Here is a 21,663-nt window from a genome sequence, read left to right on the forward strand (position 1 = left end):
TGGGTGTCCAAACATTCTAGTCATTTTTAAAAGATGTTTAACACTCTAGTAATAAACCAACTTTTGTTATACATTCTAGTCTTTTTCTCTACTTTTTATTATTTATTGTATGAAAGACCTAGTGAGGTATTGTTAATTTATTTCTTCACCAAGACCTAATTTAGATTTGCCTTAATTCAATCCTAACATGTTTCTAAAGAAAGTAGAAGCACTAACCTTGATCCATGCTTGGATGCAATCCCACCAATTGATGTTCTCCTCTTTAACCTTCTCCTTTTGGTGATTTCCTTGATGGACAAGAAATCTCAAACCTTCCTTAATCTCTCTTGTTGATAATCATTATTATTATTATTATGTGTTTTAAAAGACTTGTTTTCTTTCGTGTGCAAAAGACGATGCGCAAGGTCTTTTATATTAGTCAAAGGGTTGTGTGTGTTAAGCAACACAACTCTCCACAATTCCAACATAACTCTTTGATATAATAACCGTACCACAATGTATACTCATATATGTTATATACCATTCTTTAATATATATAACATATATGTATGTATATAATTATGAGATTAAAGACATTTATAAATATAAGGTAAAGTAGGAGGGTTATCAATACACCCGGATTCTAATTCATTAATCGAAACCGATCCATCACGGTATCGCCTTTTATATTAGAATCTAAAAACATTAATATGAACTTGAACTTTATATTAAACCAATAGATACATAGGTCATATATAATATAAAATATTCTTACATTCTCCCACTTGACCTTTGTGTCGACTTAAGGGTTCAATAACTTTAATGTGCACTTTTATATCAAGTTCACTTGATCTTTACTAAAATTAAAACTGATCGAATCATGGCGGTTGTATGTCATTTAATCGGCATAGTCCCTTCCATGTACCACAAACCAATTCTAACTTTATATTATCCTTACATGAGAAGAACATTTATTTCTCAAACCAACTATGTGTTATCTACGAACCATAAGTGTATACATATACTTTAATGATAACATAATTAATAAATCAGAAACATAACTTTATGTGAATTCTCAGTGTCAAATACATAATGAGCATCCCATAACTAAAATAGCAAAGCCTTATCTATAATACCCATACGCTCTACATGGCCATTGAACGCCTTGGGTGGTAAACCTTTAGTTAGTGGATCCGCTACCATCATGTCCGTCCTTATGTGCTCGAATGACACTCTCTGTTTCTGAACTTCTTCTTTAACAGACAGGTACTTCAACTCCATGTGCTTAGCACCCTTCGAGTACTTGTCGTTCTTTGAAAAGAAGACAGCTGCAGAATTATCGCAGTAAATTCTCAACGGCTTGGCTATAGTGTCGACAATCCGAAGCCCTGAGATAAAGTTCCACAGCCATAGTGCATGAATTGTGGCCTCAAAGCATGCCACAATTTCAGCCTCCATAGTGGAAGTAGCAATGACAGACTACTTTCCACTCTTCCATGATATTGCTCCCCCAGCTAATAGGAACAAGTAGCCAAACGTCGATTTTCTGCTATCAACGCATCCGGCATAGTCTGAATCTGAATATCCAATGACTTCCAGCTGATCTGATCTCTTATATGTAAGCATGTACTCACCTTACAAGTACCTGAGAACCTTCTTTGCAGCTCTCCAGTGGTCCATTCCGGGATTACTTTGATATCGACCCAACATTCCAACAGCAAAGTTGATATCGGGTCGAGTACATGTTTGAACATAGTTCAAACTCCCAACCACCGATGCATAGGGAATTCTTTCCATTTCTTTACGCTCCAATTCATTCTTAAGACATTGCATTTTACTGAACTTGTCCCCCTTCTGAATTGGAGCTTTTCCTGCAGAGCATTTCTCCATTTTATATCTCTTCAAGATCTTATTGATATATCCTTTCTGAGACAAACTTAACAGTCCTTGTGATCTATCTCGAAATATATCTATCCCGATCACATAAGATGCCTCACCCATATCTTTCATTTCAAAGTTCTTGGAGAGATACTTATTCACATCATGTAACATACCCATGTCATTTGCAGTAAGAAAAATATCGTCAACATATAGTACTAAAACCACAAACTTACTCCCACTGATCATAATGTAGATACATCGATCAACAATGATCTCTACAAATCCATATGACGTGATGGTATCATTAAACTTTATATACCATTGTCGAGAAGCTTGTTTTAGTCCATATATTGACTTTCTCAGGTTACACACCAAATTCTCTTTTCCTGCGACCACGAAACCTTCAGGTTGGTCCATATATACTTCCTCCTCAAAATCTCCATTTAGAAAGGCGGTTTTCACATCCATCTGGTGAAGCTCAAGATCATAATGAGCCACCAAAGCCAAAACAATTCTAAGAAAATCCTTCTTTGAAACTGGAGAGAAGGTCTCTTTATAGTCAATGCCATCTTTCTGGGTGAAACCTTTAGCAACAAGGTGAGACTTGCGTCTTTCAGGTTTACCGTTCGAGTCGCGTTTAGTCTTATAGACCCATTTACAACCAATGGTTTTGAAACCATCGGGCTACTCTACTAAGTCCCATACATGATTATCATCCATAGATTTCATTTCTTCTTTTGAGGCATCAAACCATTCTTCAGAATTGTCACTTTCCATGGCCATTTTGAATGAGATCGGATCATCATCCATGCTTAAGTCACATTCATTTTCAATAGTGTAAACCACATAATCGTTTGAAATGGCAGATCTTCTTTCTCTTCAAGATCGCCTTAAAGGTATTTGTGGTTCACTATTCTCTTCTTAAATTATGACATGTTCATCAACAGTATCTTTAGCTAGTGGGACTGGCTCATCATTATGTTGTCCTATTGTGTCATTAGAGTCTGATGCAACAATAGGAACAACTACTTCAGGTGGAACTACAGGTGAAGAAACTTCAACATGTACTTCATTAATGTCCACTTTTCGTGGTTCACCACTCCCACTAGTTTCACCGTTTTCAATGAACCTAGCATTACCCGAATCAACTATTCAGGATAGCCAATGAAAAATCCACTTTCAGTCCTAGAATCAAGTTTCTTTTCATGTGGATTATATAGCCTTACTTTTGCTGGACAACCCCATACACGTAAAAGTCTTAAACTAGGTTTCCTTCCCGTCCACAGTTCATAAGGATTCTTAGGAACTGCCTTACTAGGAACCCGGTTCAGCACATACGTTGCAGTTCTTAATGCATATATCCACAAAGAAAGGGGTAATGAGCAATTACTCAGCATGCTCCTAACCATCTCTACTAAGGTACGGTTCCGCCTCTCAGCTACACCATTCTGCTGAGGAGTACCAGACATTGGCCACTTTCATCGAATTGTCCACTTTCATCGAATTGTGCACATATGCCCCTATTTTCAAGTAACTTTGCAAACGGACCAGGACATTGTCCACTTTCATCGAATTTTCCATAAAATTCACCACCTCTGTCAGATCTCACTATTTTAACCTTTTTATCTAACTGCCTTTACACTTTGTCAATGAATACCTCTAGGACATTCACAGACTTAGACTTTTCATGCAGTAGATAGGTATATCCATACCGTGAGTAATCATCAATAAATGTGATGAAATATTTTTCACCACTCCATGAAGGAGCATCAAAAGGGCCACATATACCGGTGTGTATTAACTCAAGAAGCTGAGTGCTTCTTGTGGCTGGTTTCTTTAAAGTATGTTTCGTTTGCTTTCCCTTAATGCAGTCTATGCATACATCTAAGTCACTGAAATCCAACTGAGGAAGAATTTCATTCTTTATTAACCTCTTAATCCTTTCTTTGGAAATATGACCTAGTCGTTGATGCCAAAAGAAAGGAGAACTTTCATTAATTGCGCTACGCTTAATGCCTCGACTTTCAACATTAAATAGGGATTCAGAAAACTTTGCATCAAGGTTGAACTTATAAAATGAATCAAATAAAATACCACTACCATAAAAGTAATCATTTCGGAACAATGTGAAAACACCATGTGCAACCTTAATACTAAAACCTAAATTGTCCAACCTACTAACAGAAACAAGATTTCTAGCACACTCAGGTACATAGAGACACCCTTCAAGATCCACATGACTTCCAGTGTCCAAGATCAATCTATTCGTCCCAATTCCTTCTATGTGTGCCTTCATCATGTTTCCCATGAACAAGTACTGTTCAGGTCCTCTTATGGGCTGGATCGAACTGAATCCCTGTTTAATATGAGACACATGAGTAGTAGCACCAGAATCTAACCACCAAGTATTATTAGGAACTTCAACAAGATTCATTTCATAGCAAACAAAGCTGTAATGTTTACCTTTCTTGTCGAACCAATCCTTCCTTTTAGGACAATCCTTCGTGAAGTGTCCTACTTGCTTACAAAAGAAACACTTCTTTTCCTTCTGGATTTGACTTTGAGGTCCTTTCGCGAAGTTCTTAACATTCCTTTTTGTCCTTCCTACTTAAATATACAAAATTTTAGGACAATTGACAAGAACCATACATATCTTTTTTTTTTATTACTGGCACTTTTTAAATACCAAACGTGCCATTTTTTTACGTTATGAGAAAAAACATATTTACAGGAATGCCATTACTTTTCGCTGCCACATAAGGAAAAACCCGACGCCACGTAGGAATTATGTTCCGTGTTTTCATTAAACCAGCAGTAATTCGCTACATACGTCGTTACGGCTGATTTATATCTACATGTCGGCTAAATAAACAAACGCGACTCAGTTAAGAGGAAAAGGCTGACTTAAGAACATAAGTCAGCCGGACGGTACAGCTGAATTACAAAAATATGGCTGATTTATGAGATAAAGGTTGACTTACAGACAAAGGTTACGGCTGACTTATACATCGGCGGTTTGTTTTCTGGAAAATTTGGCTGAGTTGTAACTAAGAGACGGCTGAGTTATGTTTCCCAGGCTGAGTTAATGAATATCGACTGGCTGAGTTATATAATTTACGGCTGATTAATGTGATGTTGTTACAGCTGAGTTTATGATTAGTCGGCCGTAATAGGATGGATTAACAGTAAACTCAGCTTGGTTACATCTGACTTATTAGCGAAAGATTAATTACTAGAAAATCATTCGTTTGACGCTGATCTATGTGACGATACGGCTGATTTATCGTTTTTCATCCTAATTACGGCTGATTAAGGGTCAAAAGATTAATTACTGAAATATTTCCATGGTTCGGCTGACTTACATTGTAAATGAGAGCTGATTTACGGAGGCTGAGTTATATATTTGTTTGTTGTCTGATTAACCGATTTTCCATGTCATCTGCTATGTCATCAACTCGGATTTTCCATGTCATTGCTAACGAACTACTTTACAACTACGTTTGTCTGTTTGTTCATCTTTTTTCTTCATCTTCTTTATCTATCTATATATCTATCTTCTTCATCTTATTCTTCATCTTTCTCCGAGATCTTATGGATCCGGTAATTATTGTTTATGGTAACTGGATTAAGAAAAACAGATATGTATTCAACGCCGACAGTAGAGAGTGTAGAGTTCTGCATTTAAATGAGAAAACAAAACATGAAGAATTCGCAAAGTCTGTACTCGATGATTACAAATTGAATGAATTGAGAACAACAGATTAAATTCGCAACAACAGATATGTATTCAACGAACGACACTCCACCAGTTTACGGAGAACAAGGATGACGAAATGAATCGGAATGATAGAGCAAGAGAGACGATGAAAAGAATTGGGTTTTAATGTTTTGTATTACGGCTGGGTTTTGGGTTTTAATGTTTTACATTACGACTGAGTTATATAAACATGTTACGATTATATTGGGTTTTCTTGATCAGTATAACGACTGAGGTATGGATTTTAATGTTTTCGTATTACGACTGAGTTATCGTTAATTTCTGCCTTATTTAACTTTTTAAACTCCTCGTGATTATCGTCTCCATGTTATAAATGGCCTTGATATTAGTTCTGAGCCGTCAAATCAAGAAAGACGAAACATCCCATTATTATAAGGCGTTTAATATTATAAAAAAGGATTACCGTGAATGTTAAATCAGTTTTTAAATACTAAAGTATCGTCTCGATGTTATAAAAGCCTCGATATTAGTTCTGAGCGTATTTTCCACACTCAGTCGTCCCAAAGTATCAATCCTAAATCTCGATGGGCCATGATAAAATCCAAAATATTAACGGCTGAGTTATGTTAATATTAATGGCTGAGTTATATTATGAGTTAAATAATAAAGTATTACCGTCTCGATCTCTACGAAGGCGCCGATGTTATATTAACCAACATGGCTGAGTTATGTCAAATATCATTGCTTAGTTATATAAACGTTACATTAATGAATTATTTCCCGATACTTGAATTGCCTGAAGAGATTCAGGCGTTAGTGGTTGAACGTGTGGCCGGTAACTCCTTCACAGATCTCTATGGCCTAAGAGCATCGTGCAAGACGATGAAGGCGTTAGCAGAGCGGAGCAGGATAAACCATTTTTACGATGTGTTATCCATTCCCAGGAGACTCAATATGCCTCCTAAGTTGTTTAAAACTTGCTACGCATAGAGAAATCCAAGCACACTTTATATGAAGGGTGTACAATTTTTCTTCACATTTAACCTTCAGGAAGAAGGACTTGCTTTCATGAAGCTTGCAGCGGATGAAGGATATGAGCGTGCTGTGTATACATACGCAATGACTAGAAAAATATTTTGGGGTGATGAGGAGTATTTTGCTCGTTTTACGAGGGAATCAGTTGTCAGGATCGGGAAACTAGTTCGATCTCTAAAATGGACATGGGGTTTGTCGCACAGTGACGAGTTTCTGGCAAAGAGGGACGAGTTCATTTCAACCGTTGTTCCTTCGTTCTATAGTTGCCAATGTGTTCCTGTTATGGAGCGAGATTGGGTCTTGTGGTACATTGAAAACAGTAAGGGTGACAAAATGTGTAACTGCTGTTTCTGGATCAAAGAGTTGGGGCTCTTCTTCCGTGAGTTTGAACCGATGAGCGTGATTATGGACACAAGTGAGTGGTGAAGATGTATTCTATCAGAATCTTTTCACTTTTTATGTTCTTTGCTGTGACATTATTACGGCTGGTTTATATTTTACATTATGGTTGGGTTGTTGTCTTTTAATTACGGCTGATTTTTGTAAAAAGGGTTCTCTTCAATTACGGCTGAGTTTTAATTTCATAATGACTGTGATATTTTGTTGGAGTGTTATTAAATACGACATGGCTGGGTTAATTAAATATGTGATAGCCGAGTTATTGTCACTTAAAGGCTGAGGTAATGTCAACTTTTTGGCTGAGTTTTGTAAAAAAATCCAAGATACAGACTCGAAATCCACCATGTCAACAAACTCCTTGCCATGTCATCACTAACGAACGAAATTTATAACTTGCTTTATGAGACTGTTCATGTTCTTCTTCATCTTAGTTATCTATCGTCTTCATCTTTCTCAGTTGTTTATGGATTCGGTAATTATTGTTTCCGGTAACTGAATTAAGAAAAACAAATATGTATTCAACGTCGACAGTAGAGAGTGTAAAGTTCTTCATTTAGATGAGAAAACAACACATGAAGATTTTGAAAAGTCTGTTCTCGATGATTACGGATTGAATGATTTAAAGGATCATATTCAGCTTAGCTACATGTTCTCGAATAAAGCATTGAAAACGATGGCGCACGATACTCCACCAGTTTACGTGTCCAATACTCGACAATTGCAAAGTTTTCTAAGCCTGAAGAAAATCAAACAACTACGTCTCTGTGTGGATATTACGGAGAACAGGGCAAGAGAGAAGAGTAAAACATTTTTGAGCTTTAGCTCAGAAGCAGAAGCAGAAGCTTCAGTAGTTGAGTCCAGAAACGAAATTTACAGTGAGATTTACGATGGTCGCAGTTTGGAGAAGGAACAAGAGGACAATGAGAATGACTGCTCTAGTAATGTCGAAGGAGAAAAACATGACGTAGTCGGAGAAGATGAAATAGGCGAAGTAAATGAAGAAAACGAAGAAGATGATGAATTTGAAAGCCGATTTGATATGTTCGACGATTCAGACGGTGCGTCATCTGAAGATGATAACTTCAGCTCATACGGTGAGTCTCCTACAGATGACGAAGATTCACGAACGCTACCTCCCAAGAAGAGATATCAGAACTTCTCAATGAGCGGATCTAAAGGGCTGGAGGTTCTAAGTTTGGAGATGTCGTCGATAGACATTGCGGTAGGTCAACGATACGATAGTAAAGACGATTTGGAGAGACGACTGAAACTTCTTACAGTGAGGTATAAATTTGATTTTGATGTAGAAACATCAACCCCGACATCATACGTTGTTAAGTGTTGGGTTGATGGATGTCTCTGGAGAGTTTGTGCTTCTACCCAAGGAGAATCCAAGGCGTTTTATATTCTTATTTACGATTTGAAGCATACATGTTCCTGCACAGAGCGTTCTAATCGATCTCAACAAGCAACACCATATATTTTAGGTATGGTGTACAAGAACTTTCTCGGCGACGTTGGTCCGGCCGTTCGCCCTACGAGCGTCGGAATAGCTATCACTAAGCCGTTTGGTATAAAGGTAATTACTTTGTTGTGGCTAAGTTATTTTAACGACACGGCTGAGTAATGTCAAATGTACATGCTGACATAATCATACAATTCGGTTGGGTTACTATATATTTAGATGCGGCCGAGTTATAGTAAAATAGGGTTGAGTTATTGATACACTAAATATGAATCTTTGCTACTGCCAAGTTAACAGTTGTGATTATAGTACTTTAGATTCAATCCAGAGGACCAGTCTACACTTTACTCTTATAAGTTCAATGTCAAGCTAAGAAGAAAATGGTTTTCAATTCAATTGGTGACGCGGAAAACAAGTAAACTAGAGTTTGATTCAATTTAACAAGAAGCTAGCCTAGGGTATTTCATTGGGTGTTGAGCGAGAGCCAAACAATTATTCAAGCGCGATGCAGTGCTTTCTAGAACTCGGATCACTCAGCTGGAACACCCCACTGTCGTGGTCGTGATCTCTTTGCTGGTCGATCCCATCATCTAACTGTCGTTGAGATGAGAAACGACTGCAAGCCTTAGAGATCAGGTCCGATCAGTTCACTTACTACCCTAATATCTACTTTCGCTGATTAGAGATACTAAGCTCATTCAATACATGTCAAGCTATCTCCTAAGCGGTTAGCTAGGCGATAAACTTAGGATCGAACATCAAGTGATCAGATTAATGGAAGCCTTAAGAATAGTATGAATGAATAATAATCAAGAATAGCTTATCTATGTTTAGCTCATATTTCAACGCCCTAGAACCCTAGGCGAGCTAGATCACTACTCGATCATGATGCAAGCAATCAAAGACATAGATTCTGAATGAAACTGCATAATAATAAGAGTAGTAAACAAAGGGTTCAGATGGTCTTCTCTATGTGAGAATGGATTCTTCTCCCTTAGAAGTTGCAGATCGCAAAAGCTAATAGTTCTCTTGTAAAAAAATAGCGTAATTAATAAAATATGATAGATGGTGTCTTTATATGGAGGCGCCAATAGGTAGGAAAGATATTAGGGCAACAGGGCTTTAATTCCCGAAATAGGAGCTTCCTTATTTGTCGGGAACAACCTCGGGATCACTCCGTCTGCTTGTTCCGCTTGAGAATAGTCTCAGGACTGTTCGCCTTGAGTGTTCTTCGCAGGAATGCTCCAAAAGGACAGCTTCTCTTCAAGCACCCTCTCTTCACTCTTCTACCACCTCCAGACCTGTAAAAGATCAAAAAGGACTAGACTGACACGGATTAAGGACTCGAATCAATACGAAAACACCTATACAATGATGTGAAAAAACACCATATATCAATTCCCCCAGACTTAGATCCTTGTTTGTCCTCGAACAAGGCAAGTATCAAGAACAGGGAGAAAAGTTTGAAAGTGTGGGAACTCGCTTATTCTCAGCAACCATACTCTTACCACAAATCTCTGAACCATACAAGCAATAGATTAGGACCACACACACTTACTGGGAACCCCTGATCGTTGTTCACAGATCGACTCCTTACTCTACATCTTGACCTGAAAAAGCGACACTTTCGAGACCAAACTCCATTTGTTCAATTAGAATTTTCGTGAGCTTCTTGTCATAGGCGCTACTCAGGGTGGACGGTCTAGGTATGGAACATGCTTTTTTTTTTTTTTTTTTTATATGGTGGAGCTAAGAGTGTTTAGGGGTTACCAATTTCTTAGAGGATGCAGGATATCACACAAAATGGCAAGAGAGGATAGATCCATTGATGTCCACAGCCTCTACTCGTTTTTGCTATATCTGGTGCGACTGTTCTGATGACGGAACATGCAACTGATTGTTCTGCTTTCCACTTTCCTCTACACACTCTTCAATACTTGGTACCAACTTCTTGCTCGACCTTTCCAGTGGCTCCATGTTTCTTTTCTTTCTTCCCCTTCTCCATCACACTAATCTCATTTCTTTTTTTTTTTTTTTTTTTTTTTTGAATGTTGATATGGTGATGTGACGAAGAAGGAGGTAATACATGATCGTTATGAGTGCCACTGGTGGTTCTGATTTCGCAACCATTCTGGTTCTCCACCCCTGCTCTTGCACAGTTCATTGGTTATAGAGCGGTTGCTCCCTTAATCTGCTTGTTCTCCTTTCTGACATAATTTCTGCAGCAGTAACGAGTAGGAGGCTGTGTTGATCCTTTCCTCTCCGACCTTTTTGCACATATCTGCACATATGGCACTGAAAAACAAATGCATGAAGGTGGAATAAAGGCTAAGGTACAAGGTGGGAACTAGCTAAAGATGAGCTAGCTACTCAGGAACAACAAGATGGATATAAAGGATAAGAAGTCCTGAGTATAGGTCTCGTTTCCCTGATCTAGTGCCCATAACAAGAAGAATTAAAGTCCAGATTAGGTTCAGATATAGTGGAGTTGAGTCTACCCAGTGTAACCTGATCGGTGGAGAACTTCCGGAGTGTCAAATGAGATAAGTCAGGGTGTTCCAGGTCCATGTGTTGGTCTTTTATCACTGCTAAGGTCACTGAATAAGAAGGTTAAAGCACGAGGTGGTTAAGAAATCATCACAAAATAAGGTCCTGATTACCACAATAAGTTTGACTGGACTGACTCGATCCTAGGGACTGACTCAATTAAAACATGGAAATCGTACAGAGTTTCTCCCTCACACCATCCCTGGCTGTGAAAATAAATCCTAAGGATTGACTCAATAAAAACACACCAAACAGAAACAAATAGCAAGGAAATAAATAGTTTTGATAGATAAAACAAGGGAATTGGAATCGTCCGTTCGGACTCAGTCTGAATCACCACTGCTGGAGTGGCCGGTTGTTCTCCTGTTCCTCGGAAGTCTCTCTTCTCCAGTTGAAGTGCCCGCTGGTTCTTTGCCTGGGCGCCTTGTTCCCTGCGTCGTCTGCTCATCCTGACTTCCGATGCAGCCTCCAGTGAGTGCTCTGAGGATCCTCTTCATGAGGCTGTTGTTTTTCTTCTGAGAGTCCACCATCCAACGTCGGTAGGCGTGATCATCAGTAACATCCGTGAGGTCCTCCAGGTCATAAGCACCCTCAGCAGGTGGAGCCATATCCTCCACATCATCCCTGGTCGCATTCGGTTCTGGAACTGGCTTACGTGGGTCGTCGCACAAGTGTTCTGCGTCTGGCAGGAACACTATGTTTTCCAAGGTTGTGAAGTCTGTTAACCCAGGAAGAGGGATCTTGCAGTAGATAGAGTTCCCGTCCTTGTCTGCGAACTTGTATGTGCTCTCGTCGCGCAGGATGTGGCATGTGATCAAGTAAGCGGTATCGATGTGCTCAAGCTCAGGAACAACCGTGTAGGAATCCAGGTTGATGTCGAAGTGTTTGAACAAGGGCGTGAGAATACTGCCGCAGCGGTCTTTCTTTTCTTCTGTTCGGAGCAAGGAATCCTTGCGCTCAGTGAGCATCGAGATGAGAAGGAATCCAGGGTTAGTCTTCACAGCCTGAATCAGTATGACTCTGTCTCTACGGATTTCATCCTCGAGCCCTGTGTATAGAACCTGCAGCTCGCCGTTTGTGACCTTGGAGGTGAGTTCCTTTGCGAAGAGTATGTTCGAGACGATCTTGGCAATGATACGCAGAGTGGGGTTTCGGATTTGTGATTGATAAGCCTTGCGAGATGTGAACTTCCCTGTCGCAATGAGATCCCAAAAGGCGTTTGCTGGCGCGAACTTTTTCTCAACTGCGACCTCTCTTGGCGTGTCTGCGATCTCGAGTAGTTCATTTAGATCGTGGAGAGAGATGGAGCAGAACTTGCCGTCAGCCATGAAGGAGAAGGAGCAGTTCTCGTACGTTGGCGCGGTTGGGTTCTGGTAACTGATCTGAGCTGTTGCGAGCACTTGCCGAACCAAATCTAGATAGAGAACTTGTGCTTGGTAGCAGAGAGGAGCGAGGCCCATAACGTCGAGCGTGTCGAAGACGTCAGACTCGAGGCCGAGAACAGCTAAGGTCTCCTCGTGAGCAAATCGTGTGGGCAAGATTTCTGCTGCGAGAAGCCTGTTGTACCTCGCTGCGGATTCCTTGTCCCACCCCTCACAATTGTAGTCAAGGAGTAGTGGGTCATTGATGTTAATCGGTTGACCCTCAGCTTTGTTCGGCCATGGATAGGTGGATGGAACATTCGCGGAACGAGAAGGCGTGGCTGCTCGGCGAGAGGCTTTGAGTGCTTTCGGAATCCTTGTTTTTGGAGGTATCTTGAGTTGATTGACGATTCCTGCAAAACCCAACCGGTCTCTAGAGGATCCAAGAGATTAGAACAAAATCGATGAAGAAAAATAGGAGATGAAATTTTCGATTTAGGGTTCTTTGAGGTTGTTTTGCGGCATTAGAGATAATGGGGGGGGGGGGGGGGGGGGGGGTAAAGTTAGTGGGCCTTTAACAGGCCATTTTTCCTTTTCTCTTTTTTTTTTTTTTTTTTTTTTTTTTGTTCGAGCACTTACCTGGGAACAATCAGTGGAACAAGCGCTGGAGTGTTCTCCTGAGAAGTGCTCGATTTTTCTTCCTGCAAGTTAGTTTTTTTTTTTTTTTTTTTTAGAAAGTAAAAGAAATATTTACACTCACCAGTGGGTTGCCTCCCACCAAGCGCTTCTTTTCAGTCACTAGCTTGACTTTTGTGAGCTGATTAGGCTTGAAGGGGATCGCTTAAGGGTATTTCTACACCTTCAGCGATTGTTGTGTCAGCAGGGTAAGGCTTGAGTCGCTGACCATTAACAACAAATTCTCCTCCTCTTGTGTCCAGCAACACTACAGCTCCATAGGGGCGAACCTCCTTGATGGTGAAAGGTCCTGACCATCTGGATTTTAGCTTTCCAGGGAACAGCTTTATCCTTGAGTTGAAGAGTAAGACCTGATCATTCGGAGCAAAGCTCCTGCTGATGATCCGCTTGTCATGGAATGCTTTGGTTTTTTCTTTGTAGATTTTGGAGCTCTCATAGGCCAGATGCCTAATCTCCTCCAACTCATGGATTTGAATTGTTCGCCTCTCCTTGGCAGGTTTGATATCGAAGTTAAGCAGCTTGACTGCCCAAGCTGCCTTATACTCTAGCTCCACAGGTAGGTGACATGCCTTGCCATAGACCAGATGATAGGGAGTGGTCTCTAATGGGGTTTTATAGGCTGTTCTGTAGGCCCAGAGAGCGTCGTCAAGTTTGATGGACCAATCCTTACGCGTGCTATTGACTGTTTTATGTAGAATGTTCTTGATCTCTCTGTTGGAAATTTCCACTTGGCCACTCGTTTGGGGATGGTAGGCGGTTGCAACCTTGTGTTTCACGCCGTTCTTGCTCAGTAATCCTTGGAACACTCTGTTGATGAAGTGAGTTCCACCATCGCTGATAACCACTCTAGGTACTCCAAATCTTGGAAAGATGATGGAGGTGAACATCTTGGTTACAACTCGTGCGTCGTTGGTCGGACTAGCAATCGCTTCTACCCACTTGGAGACATAGTCGACTGCAACCAGGATGTACTCGTTCTTGTGAGAAGGTGGGAAAGGTCCCATAAAATCTATTCCCCAGCAGTCGAACACCTCAACTTCCAATATGTAATTCTAAGGCATCTCATTCCTTTTGCTGATAGTGCCCATTCGCTGGCATGCATTGCATCTGGATATGAAGGTGTGAGCATCTCTGAACATTGTTGGCCACCAGAATCCCGCTTAGAGAATTTTGGAGACTGTTTTGAATGTGGCGAAGTGTCCAGCGTAGGAAGATCCGTGGCAGTGGTGTAGGATACCTGGAATTTCAGCTTCTGGAACGCATCGTCTGAAGATCCCATCCTTGCATTGTCGGTATAGGTAAGGCTCATCCCAAAAGTAGTGCCTTGCCTCTCTTAAGAATTTTCTCTTCTCGTTCCCTGTGAACTTCTGAGGCTCTTTTTCAGCGGCTAGGAAATTTGCAATCTCAGCAAACCACGGTAGATCGGGATGTTGCTTCTGGATTACTGCGACAAACTGCTCTGGTTGTGGAGAACAAGCCGTTTCCATGCGCATTGGTTGTTCCGAATAGCAAAGACCAATCGCACTTACGTGTTCCACTGGTTGCTTTTCGTCAATCACAGTATCATCGTTTATTTTCATTCTGGAAAGGTGGTCCGCTACTCCATTTACTACCCCCTTCTTGTCTCTTATTTCCAGGTCAAATTCTTGAAGGAGGAGAATCCATCTCAGGAGCCGCGGTTTGGCATCTTTTTTCGTGAGCAGGTACTTGAGAGCTGCATGATCCGTGTGGACTATCACCTTAGACCCAACTAGATATGATCGAAACTTCTCAAAAGCATAGACGATGGCCAGGAGTTCCTTCTCCGTTGTAGCATACCTACATTGAGCTTCATCCAATGTCTTACTCGCGTAGTAGATCACATGGAGCTTCTTATCCTTCCGCTGGCCAAGCACTGCTCCTACTGCAAAGTCACTCGCGTCTGTCATGATCTCGAAAGGGAGGTCCCAGTCTGGGGGTTGGACAACCGGTGCACTGACTAGAGCTCCCTTGATCGTGTGAAATGAAGCTAAGCACTCGCTGTCGAAGTCAAACTTTGTTTCCTTGCAGAGCAGTCTAGTGAGTGGTCTTGCGATTCTCGAGAAGTCCTGGATGAATCTTCTGTAAAAACCAGCATGTCCCAAAAAGCTTTTTATTCCCCTCACTGAAGTTGGTGGCTGCAGACTCATCATGATATCGATCTTTGCCTTGTCCACTTCGATGCCCTTTTCTGAAATCTTATGTCCTAGAACAATCCCATCTCTGACCATGAAATGGCATTTTTCCCAATTAAGCACGAGATGCTTCTCCTCGCATCGCTTCAGAACCCTACACAAGTTTGACAAACAGACACTAAAGGAGCTTCCATAGACGCTGAAATCGTCCATGAAAACCTCCATTATGTCTTCAATTAGATCAGTGAAAATCGACATCATGCAGCGTTGAAAGGTCGCTGGAGCATTGCACAGCCCGAAAGGCATCCTCCTGTAGGCATATGTTCCGTAAGGACATGTGAACGTCGTCTTTTCCTGATCGTCTGGGTGGATGGGAATCTGAAAAAAACCTGAATAACCATCTAAAAAGCAATAGTAAGGGTGGTTAGCCAATCTTTCAAGCATTTGATCAACGAAGGAGAGTGGAAAGTGATCCTTGCGGGTCGCAGCATTCAATTTACGAAAATCGATGCACATGCGATGACCAGTTACTGTTCTAGTAGGGATTAATTCATTCTTTTCATTGGTTATAACAGTGATCCCTCCTTTCTTAGGCACTACATGAACAGGACTAACCCACTTACTATCAGAGATCGCATAGATTACACCAGCTTCTAGAAGTTTCATTATCTCCTTCTTAACAACATCTTTCAGATTTGGGTTTAACCTCCTCTGATGTTCTACAGAAGTCATTGATTCATCTTCTAGGTGTATTCTATGCATGCACAGATCAGGTGAAATGCCAGGTATATCAGCTAGAGAATATCCTAATGCCTTTCGATATTTCCTAAGTTCGCATAGGAGAAGAGCAGTTTCAGCATTGTTCAGGTCAGCATTCACGATTACTGGGTATGTAGAATTTGGTCCAAGAAATGCGTACCTGAGCCCCTTAGGGAGTGTTTTGAGCTCGACTTTTGGAGCTTCGGATTCACTCCACGGGTCATTGTTCCGACTTGGTGGAACAAGCGAGCTCGATGAGTCTGAAGCATTGTTCTCCCCCAGACTGAGATATGCCACTAATCTTTCCATGGTTCTGGCGGAGTCCAACATCTTAGCGTACCCATCAGCGTCGATGTTCTGGACATTCTGTTCTGCTTCAGCTCTAGTCAAGGCTAGTTCCAGCGGATCATCTGTAAGGATCTCCTCAATCATCTGATCACTTGGTTCCAGCGGATCACCCTCCTCTTGGACAGTGAAGGTTTGTCCATCCAGCATAGGTTTCTTGAGCATCTGATTCATCTCGAACCTCATCACAATGTCTCCTAGGTGGAGGTCGATTTTTCCTTGTCGCACATCTATGATAGCTCCGACAGTGCATAGGAATGGTCTGCCTAGGATCAGAGGATCCTTTGACTCTTCCTCGAGTTCCAGAACAACGAAATCGGCAGGGACAAGCGTGTTCCCAACAAGAACTTGGATATCCTCGATAATTCCGACCGGAGATTTCACTGATCGATCAGCAAACACTAGGGACATCCTGGTAGGTTTGAAATCCGTGAATCCAAGGCGCTTAGCCACAGAGTATGGCATGAGGTTGATGCTTGATCCCAGATCGACTAGCGAACATGAGAAGACTGTTCTCCCTATTTGGATGGATAGGACAAATTTTCCAGGGTCACCCAGTTTCTTGATCCTTTTGTTCTGGAGAACAGCGCTGCACTCTTTTGAGACCACCATGAACTCACTGTCATCGGTTATCTTTCCAGAAATAAGTCCTTTCACAAAGCTACTCATGGATGGCATCATCTGGATTGCACTCATGAGAGGGAGTCTGACTGTTATGTCTTCCAGCATCTTCCTACATTTCATCTCCTCCTTGTCCTTGCGTGTGGCCTTAGCAGGAACAGGGTACGGAACCTTAGGCACATAGTCACGGGTGGGTACAGGTTCTGCAGCTGGGCGAACAACCACAGTAGGCTGCTCTGTAGTGGTCGGAGTATGTTTAGCAGGAAGCCCTGCTTCTTCCTCGTCTGTTGGTGCGGTTACTGGTGGTTGTTCTGACTCTTTCTGCTTCCCCTTTTCAGCTGTTGTGAATCTCTTGGGCGCCAGATCAGTTAACTGCTTCCCACTCCTAAGCGCGACTGCATTGCACTCCTTGGGATTTTTATCTGTTTTTCCAGGAAGAGTGCCTTGCTGTCTTTTCACACTCTCAGCAGTCTGAGCAATCTGAATATCCATCTGCCTCATATGGCTCGAGACATTATCATATTTGGCACTCAGGTCATTGAACATGTGATTCATTCGGGTATTGATGTCGTTTGTGACCTGATTCAGTGCTTTTCCCTGGATCTGCTGTCCTTGGAGCAGCTGGCTCATCATATTGGCAAGACTCTTCATCTCGTCCTGTGGAGCAGTTTGAGCAGGCTGTGCAGGCTGCTGGTTAGTCGGTTGTTTCTGGTTGTGGAACTGAGTATTCTGAGCTGGGCTGAGGACAAATGTTCTTCCTTGATTTCCATACCCCCGTTGGTAGCCACTGTTCTGAACCTGATTGCCTTGAGCATTTTCTGCGTTACCATCGGGTTTAGGGTTGTTGAACAGGTGGGGGTTGTTCCTCACGTTAGGGTTCGGGTGGTAGTTCTTGAACTGCCATCCTTGTCCATTCACATAGCTAACCTCATGATGGTCCTCAGTCGCCTGGTCTGCTTCTGATGTAGTGTCTGTGGTTCCTTTATCCTGAGGGGATTCTTCCATGATGAAGACATGGTTCTGATTAATCTTTATCAGTTGATCGACCTTGGCAGAGAGCTCATCTATTTTGCTATTGTCGATGCTGTTCACCTTTTGGGTGCGGTCAGTCTCTCGGTTGCTGTCAGCTGAGCTTGAGGCCATGTTCTCAATCAGCGCGAAAGCGCCTTGAGTGGATTGGGTCATGAAATTTCCATTACTGGCTGAGTTTAAAGCATTCCTGTACTCCCAACCTACTCCATCGTAGAACACTCCGAGTAGATAGTCTTCTTCAAAACCGTGATGTGGGCACTCCCTGCGGTAGACGTTGAATCGCTCCCAAGCGTCGCAGAACGGCTCATCTACCAGCTGTTTAAAGGTGGCGATCTTCTGTCTCAGAGCTGCTGTCTTTGACTTCGTGTAGAAATGGCTCAAGAAAGCGGATCTGACTTGTTCCCATGTGGTGAGCGATCCAGTGGGTAGGGAATCTAGCCAGCGAGCAGCCTTCCCATCGAGAGAGAAAGGGAACAGGGTACACTTGATGTAATCTGGTGGTACTCCATTCGCCTTAGTGAACCCACACATCTTCTCAAAGTTTTCAATGTGGTCCATCGGAATTTCTGCAGGAAGTCCATTGAAGATCTTCCTCTGCACCAGACCTATCAAGGCGGGCTTGATCTCAAAGTCTTGTCTAGCGCAAGGTGGAGGGTTGATCGCGGATCGCGTAGCAGGTAAATTACGCAAGAGATTCCTTTGGCCAATCTGATCAGCTTCCTCCGGTGCATTACGTTGGTTTGCGGCGTTCGCTTGGATAGTTTGCTGCATCTGCTGCATCTGTTGTTGCATGAGTGCAAACGCAGCAGTAAGATCATCCTGATGATCGCCCATGTTGGTGCTTGTAGGTCTAGGCAGTTGACGGTTCTGACGTTCTAATCTCGCAAGTTCTTCGTTGGTGAGCTGATGCAATGGTCCTTGTGCGTTGCTCCGAGTATGTCTACTGGTCATGCACCTGGATCATTAGCTGTGACAAAGAAAAAGAGGCGAGTTAGATATCTTAGACTTAAATTGAAACCGAAAAGTAGAGGTAAAAAAATCTGGTCCCCGGCAACGGCACCAAAACTTGATACACTAAATATGAATCTTTGCTACTGCCAAGTTAACATTTGTGATTATAGTACTTTAGATTCAATCCAGAGGACCAGTCTACACTTTACTCTTATAAGTTCAATGTCAAGCTAAGAAGAAAATGGTTTTCAATTCAATTGGTGACGCGGAAAACAAGTAAACTAGAGTTTGATTCAATTTAACAAGAAGCTAGCCTAGGGTATTTCATTGGGTGTTGAGCGAGAGCCAAACAATTATTCAAGCGCGATGCAGTGCTTTCTAGAACTCGGATCACTCAGCTGGAACACCCCACTGTCGTGGTGGTGATCTCTTTGCTGGTCGATCCCATCATCTAACTGTCGTTGAGATGAGAAACGACTGCAAGCCTTAGAGATCAGGTCCGATCAGTTCACTTACTACCCTAATATCTACTTTCGCTGATTAGGGATACTAAGCTCATTCAATACATGTCAAGCTATCTCCTAAGCGGTTAGCTAGGCGATAAACTTAGGATCTAACATCAAGTGATCAGATTAATGGAAGCCTTAAGAATAGTATGAATGAAGAATAATCAAGAATAGCTTATCTATGTTTAGCTCATATTTCAACGCCCTAGAACCCTAGGCGAGCTAGATCACTACTCGATCATGATGCAAGCAATCAAAGACATAGATTCTGAATGAAACTGCATAATAATAAGAGTAGTAAACAAAGGGTTCAGATGGTCTTCTCTATGCGAGAATGGATTCTTCTCCCTTACAAGTTGCAGATCGCAAAAGCTAATAGTTCTCTTGTAAAAAAATAACATAATTAATAAAATATGATAGATGGTGTCTTTATATGGAGGCGCCAATAGGTAGGAAAGATATTAGGGCAACAGGGCTTTAATTCCCGAAATAGGAGCTTCCTTATTTGTCGGGAACAACCTCGGGATCACTGCGTCTGCTTGTTCCGCTTGAGAATAGTCTCGGGACTGTTCGCCTTGAGTGTTCTTCGCAGGAATGCTCCAAAAGGACAGCTTCTCTTCAAGCACCCTCTCTTCACTCTTCTACCACCTCCAGACCTGTAAAAGATCAAAAAGGACTAGACTGACACGGATTAAGGACTCGAATCAATACGAAAACACCTATACAATGATGTGAAAAACACCATATATCAGTTATTCAGTACGTTATGGCTGTCTTAATTATTTGATGCGGCTGAGTAATGAGGATCGTTTTTTCATGTGAACAGATGGATTATTGGAAATCACACCAGTCGCTGATATTTGCAAGGGAAATCGATGAGGGAACACCTGAGTGTGGGTTTGAAAGCTTGCCTTCGTACTTATACATGATAAGAAGGGCAAATCCAAGTACAGTTACGCGTCTTCAAATCGATAAGCTTGGAAGATTCATGTATGTGTTTCTTGCCTTTGGTGCGAGCGTTAATGGGTTTCCTTTCATGCACAAAGTTGTTGTAGTCGACGATACGTTTCTCAATGGTAAATACAAAGGGACGCTACTCACAGCACTAGCTCAGGACGGTAACTTCTAGATTTTTCCAATAGCCTTCGCAGTGGTTGACACAGAAAATGATGATTCGTGGCATTGGTTTTTTACGCAACTAAAACTTCTGATTCCTGACGACGAGGGTCTTGCGATAATCTCGGACAGGCATAACTCGATAGGGAAAGCAATTAGAAATGTGTATCCGTTGACTGCTCGGGGAATATGCACCTACCATTTATATAAGAACATATTGGGACGGTACAAAGGAAAAGAAGCATTCCGTCTGGTGAAGAAAGCGGTGAGATGTTTTAGGATGTCTGACTTTACGGCAATTTTCGAGGAGATTGAAGCGATTCATCCTGCACTCCACGGCTACCTCCAAAGAGCTGATGTCCGCCTGTGGACGCGTGTTCATTTCCCGGGCGAGAGGTACAATTTGATGACTACAAACATAGCGGAATCAATGAACAGAGCATTGTCGCATGCTAGAGGTCAAAACATTGTTCGAATATTAGAATCGATACGGGTTATGATGACCAGGTGGTTTGCTGAACGGAGAGAGGATGCCAGATCGCAGCCAAAGACGCTTACGCGTGGTGTCGAGAAACTACTACATGTAAGTCAGTCGTAACAGTAAAAAAAAGTTTGTCTTTAAAATTCATAAAATTCTTAAGTCAGCCGTTTCATAAAATTCATAAGTCAGCCTTTATAATTCATAAATCAGCCGTAATATGTAATAACTCAGTCGTTTCATAGTTATTCTTTTTTGTTAATAGGGTCGTGTAACTGCCGCCAGAGAATTGACGGTCCAAAGGATTGATGATCATCACACTGAAGTTAAATATGGATCGTCTAGCGAGTCTTTGAATGTTGTTAATTTGGTAGAGCGAAAGTGCACATGTCGGCGTTTCGAACGCGAGAAATTACCATGTGTACACGCAATCGCAGCTTCGGAGTACAACAATGTTTGTCGTATATCCCTGTGCAGTCCTTACTATAACAGTGAATATTTGGTGAGCGCATACGCTGAATCTATCATGCCGGCTGATTCAGCGCAACCTGTTCCAGAAATCATGGCAAACCAACCGTGCTTGCCCCCGTATATTCGTCAACAACCAGGAAGACCTAAGAA

General features: G+C 41.8%; 1 protein-coding gene and 1 non-coding gene across 2 annotated transcripts; one reads left to right on the plus strand and one right to left on the minus strand.

Annotated features, from left to right (window-relative positions):
- Positions 1 to 14,189: 14,189 nt before the first annotated feature.
- LOC125579922 lies at positions 14,190 to 18,942 on the minus strand. Its single transcript, XM_048743833.1, has one exon. The coding sequence runs from the start codon at positions 18,940 to 18,942 to the stop codon at positions 14,242 to 14,244; it is 4,701 nt and encodes a 1,566-aa protein (XP_048599790.1). The 3' UTR covers positions 14,190 to 14,241.
- On the plus strand, positions 18,233 to 18,339 carry LOC125581141. The gene has a single exon (XR_007318852.1). It is a non-coding gene; the product is annotated as a small nucleolar RNA R71 (small nucleolar RNA).
- Positions 18,943 to 21,663: the final 2,721 nt, after the last annotated feature.

The sequence above is a fragment of the Brassica napus genome, chromosome C1 (genome assembly GCF_020379485.1).
Source record: "Brassica napus cultivar Da-Ae chromosome C1, Da-Ae, whole genome shotgun sequence".
NCBI classification, from domain to species: domain Eukaryota; kingdom Viridiplantae; phylum Streptophyta; class Magnoliopsida; order Brassicales; family Brassicaceae; genus Brassica; species Brassica napus.

Bases quoted from the DNA above. Each gene is read 5' to 3' on its own strand.
- LOC125579922 (XM_048743833.1), bottom strand. From the start codon at position 18,942: ATGACCAGTAGACATACTCGGAGCAACGCACAAGGACCATTGCATCAG.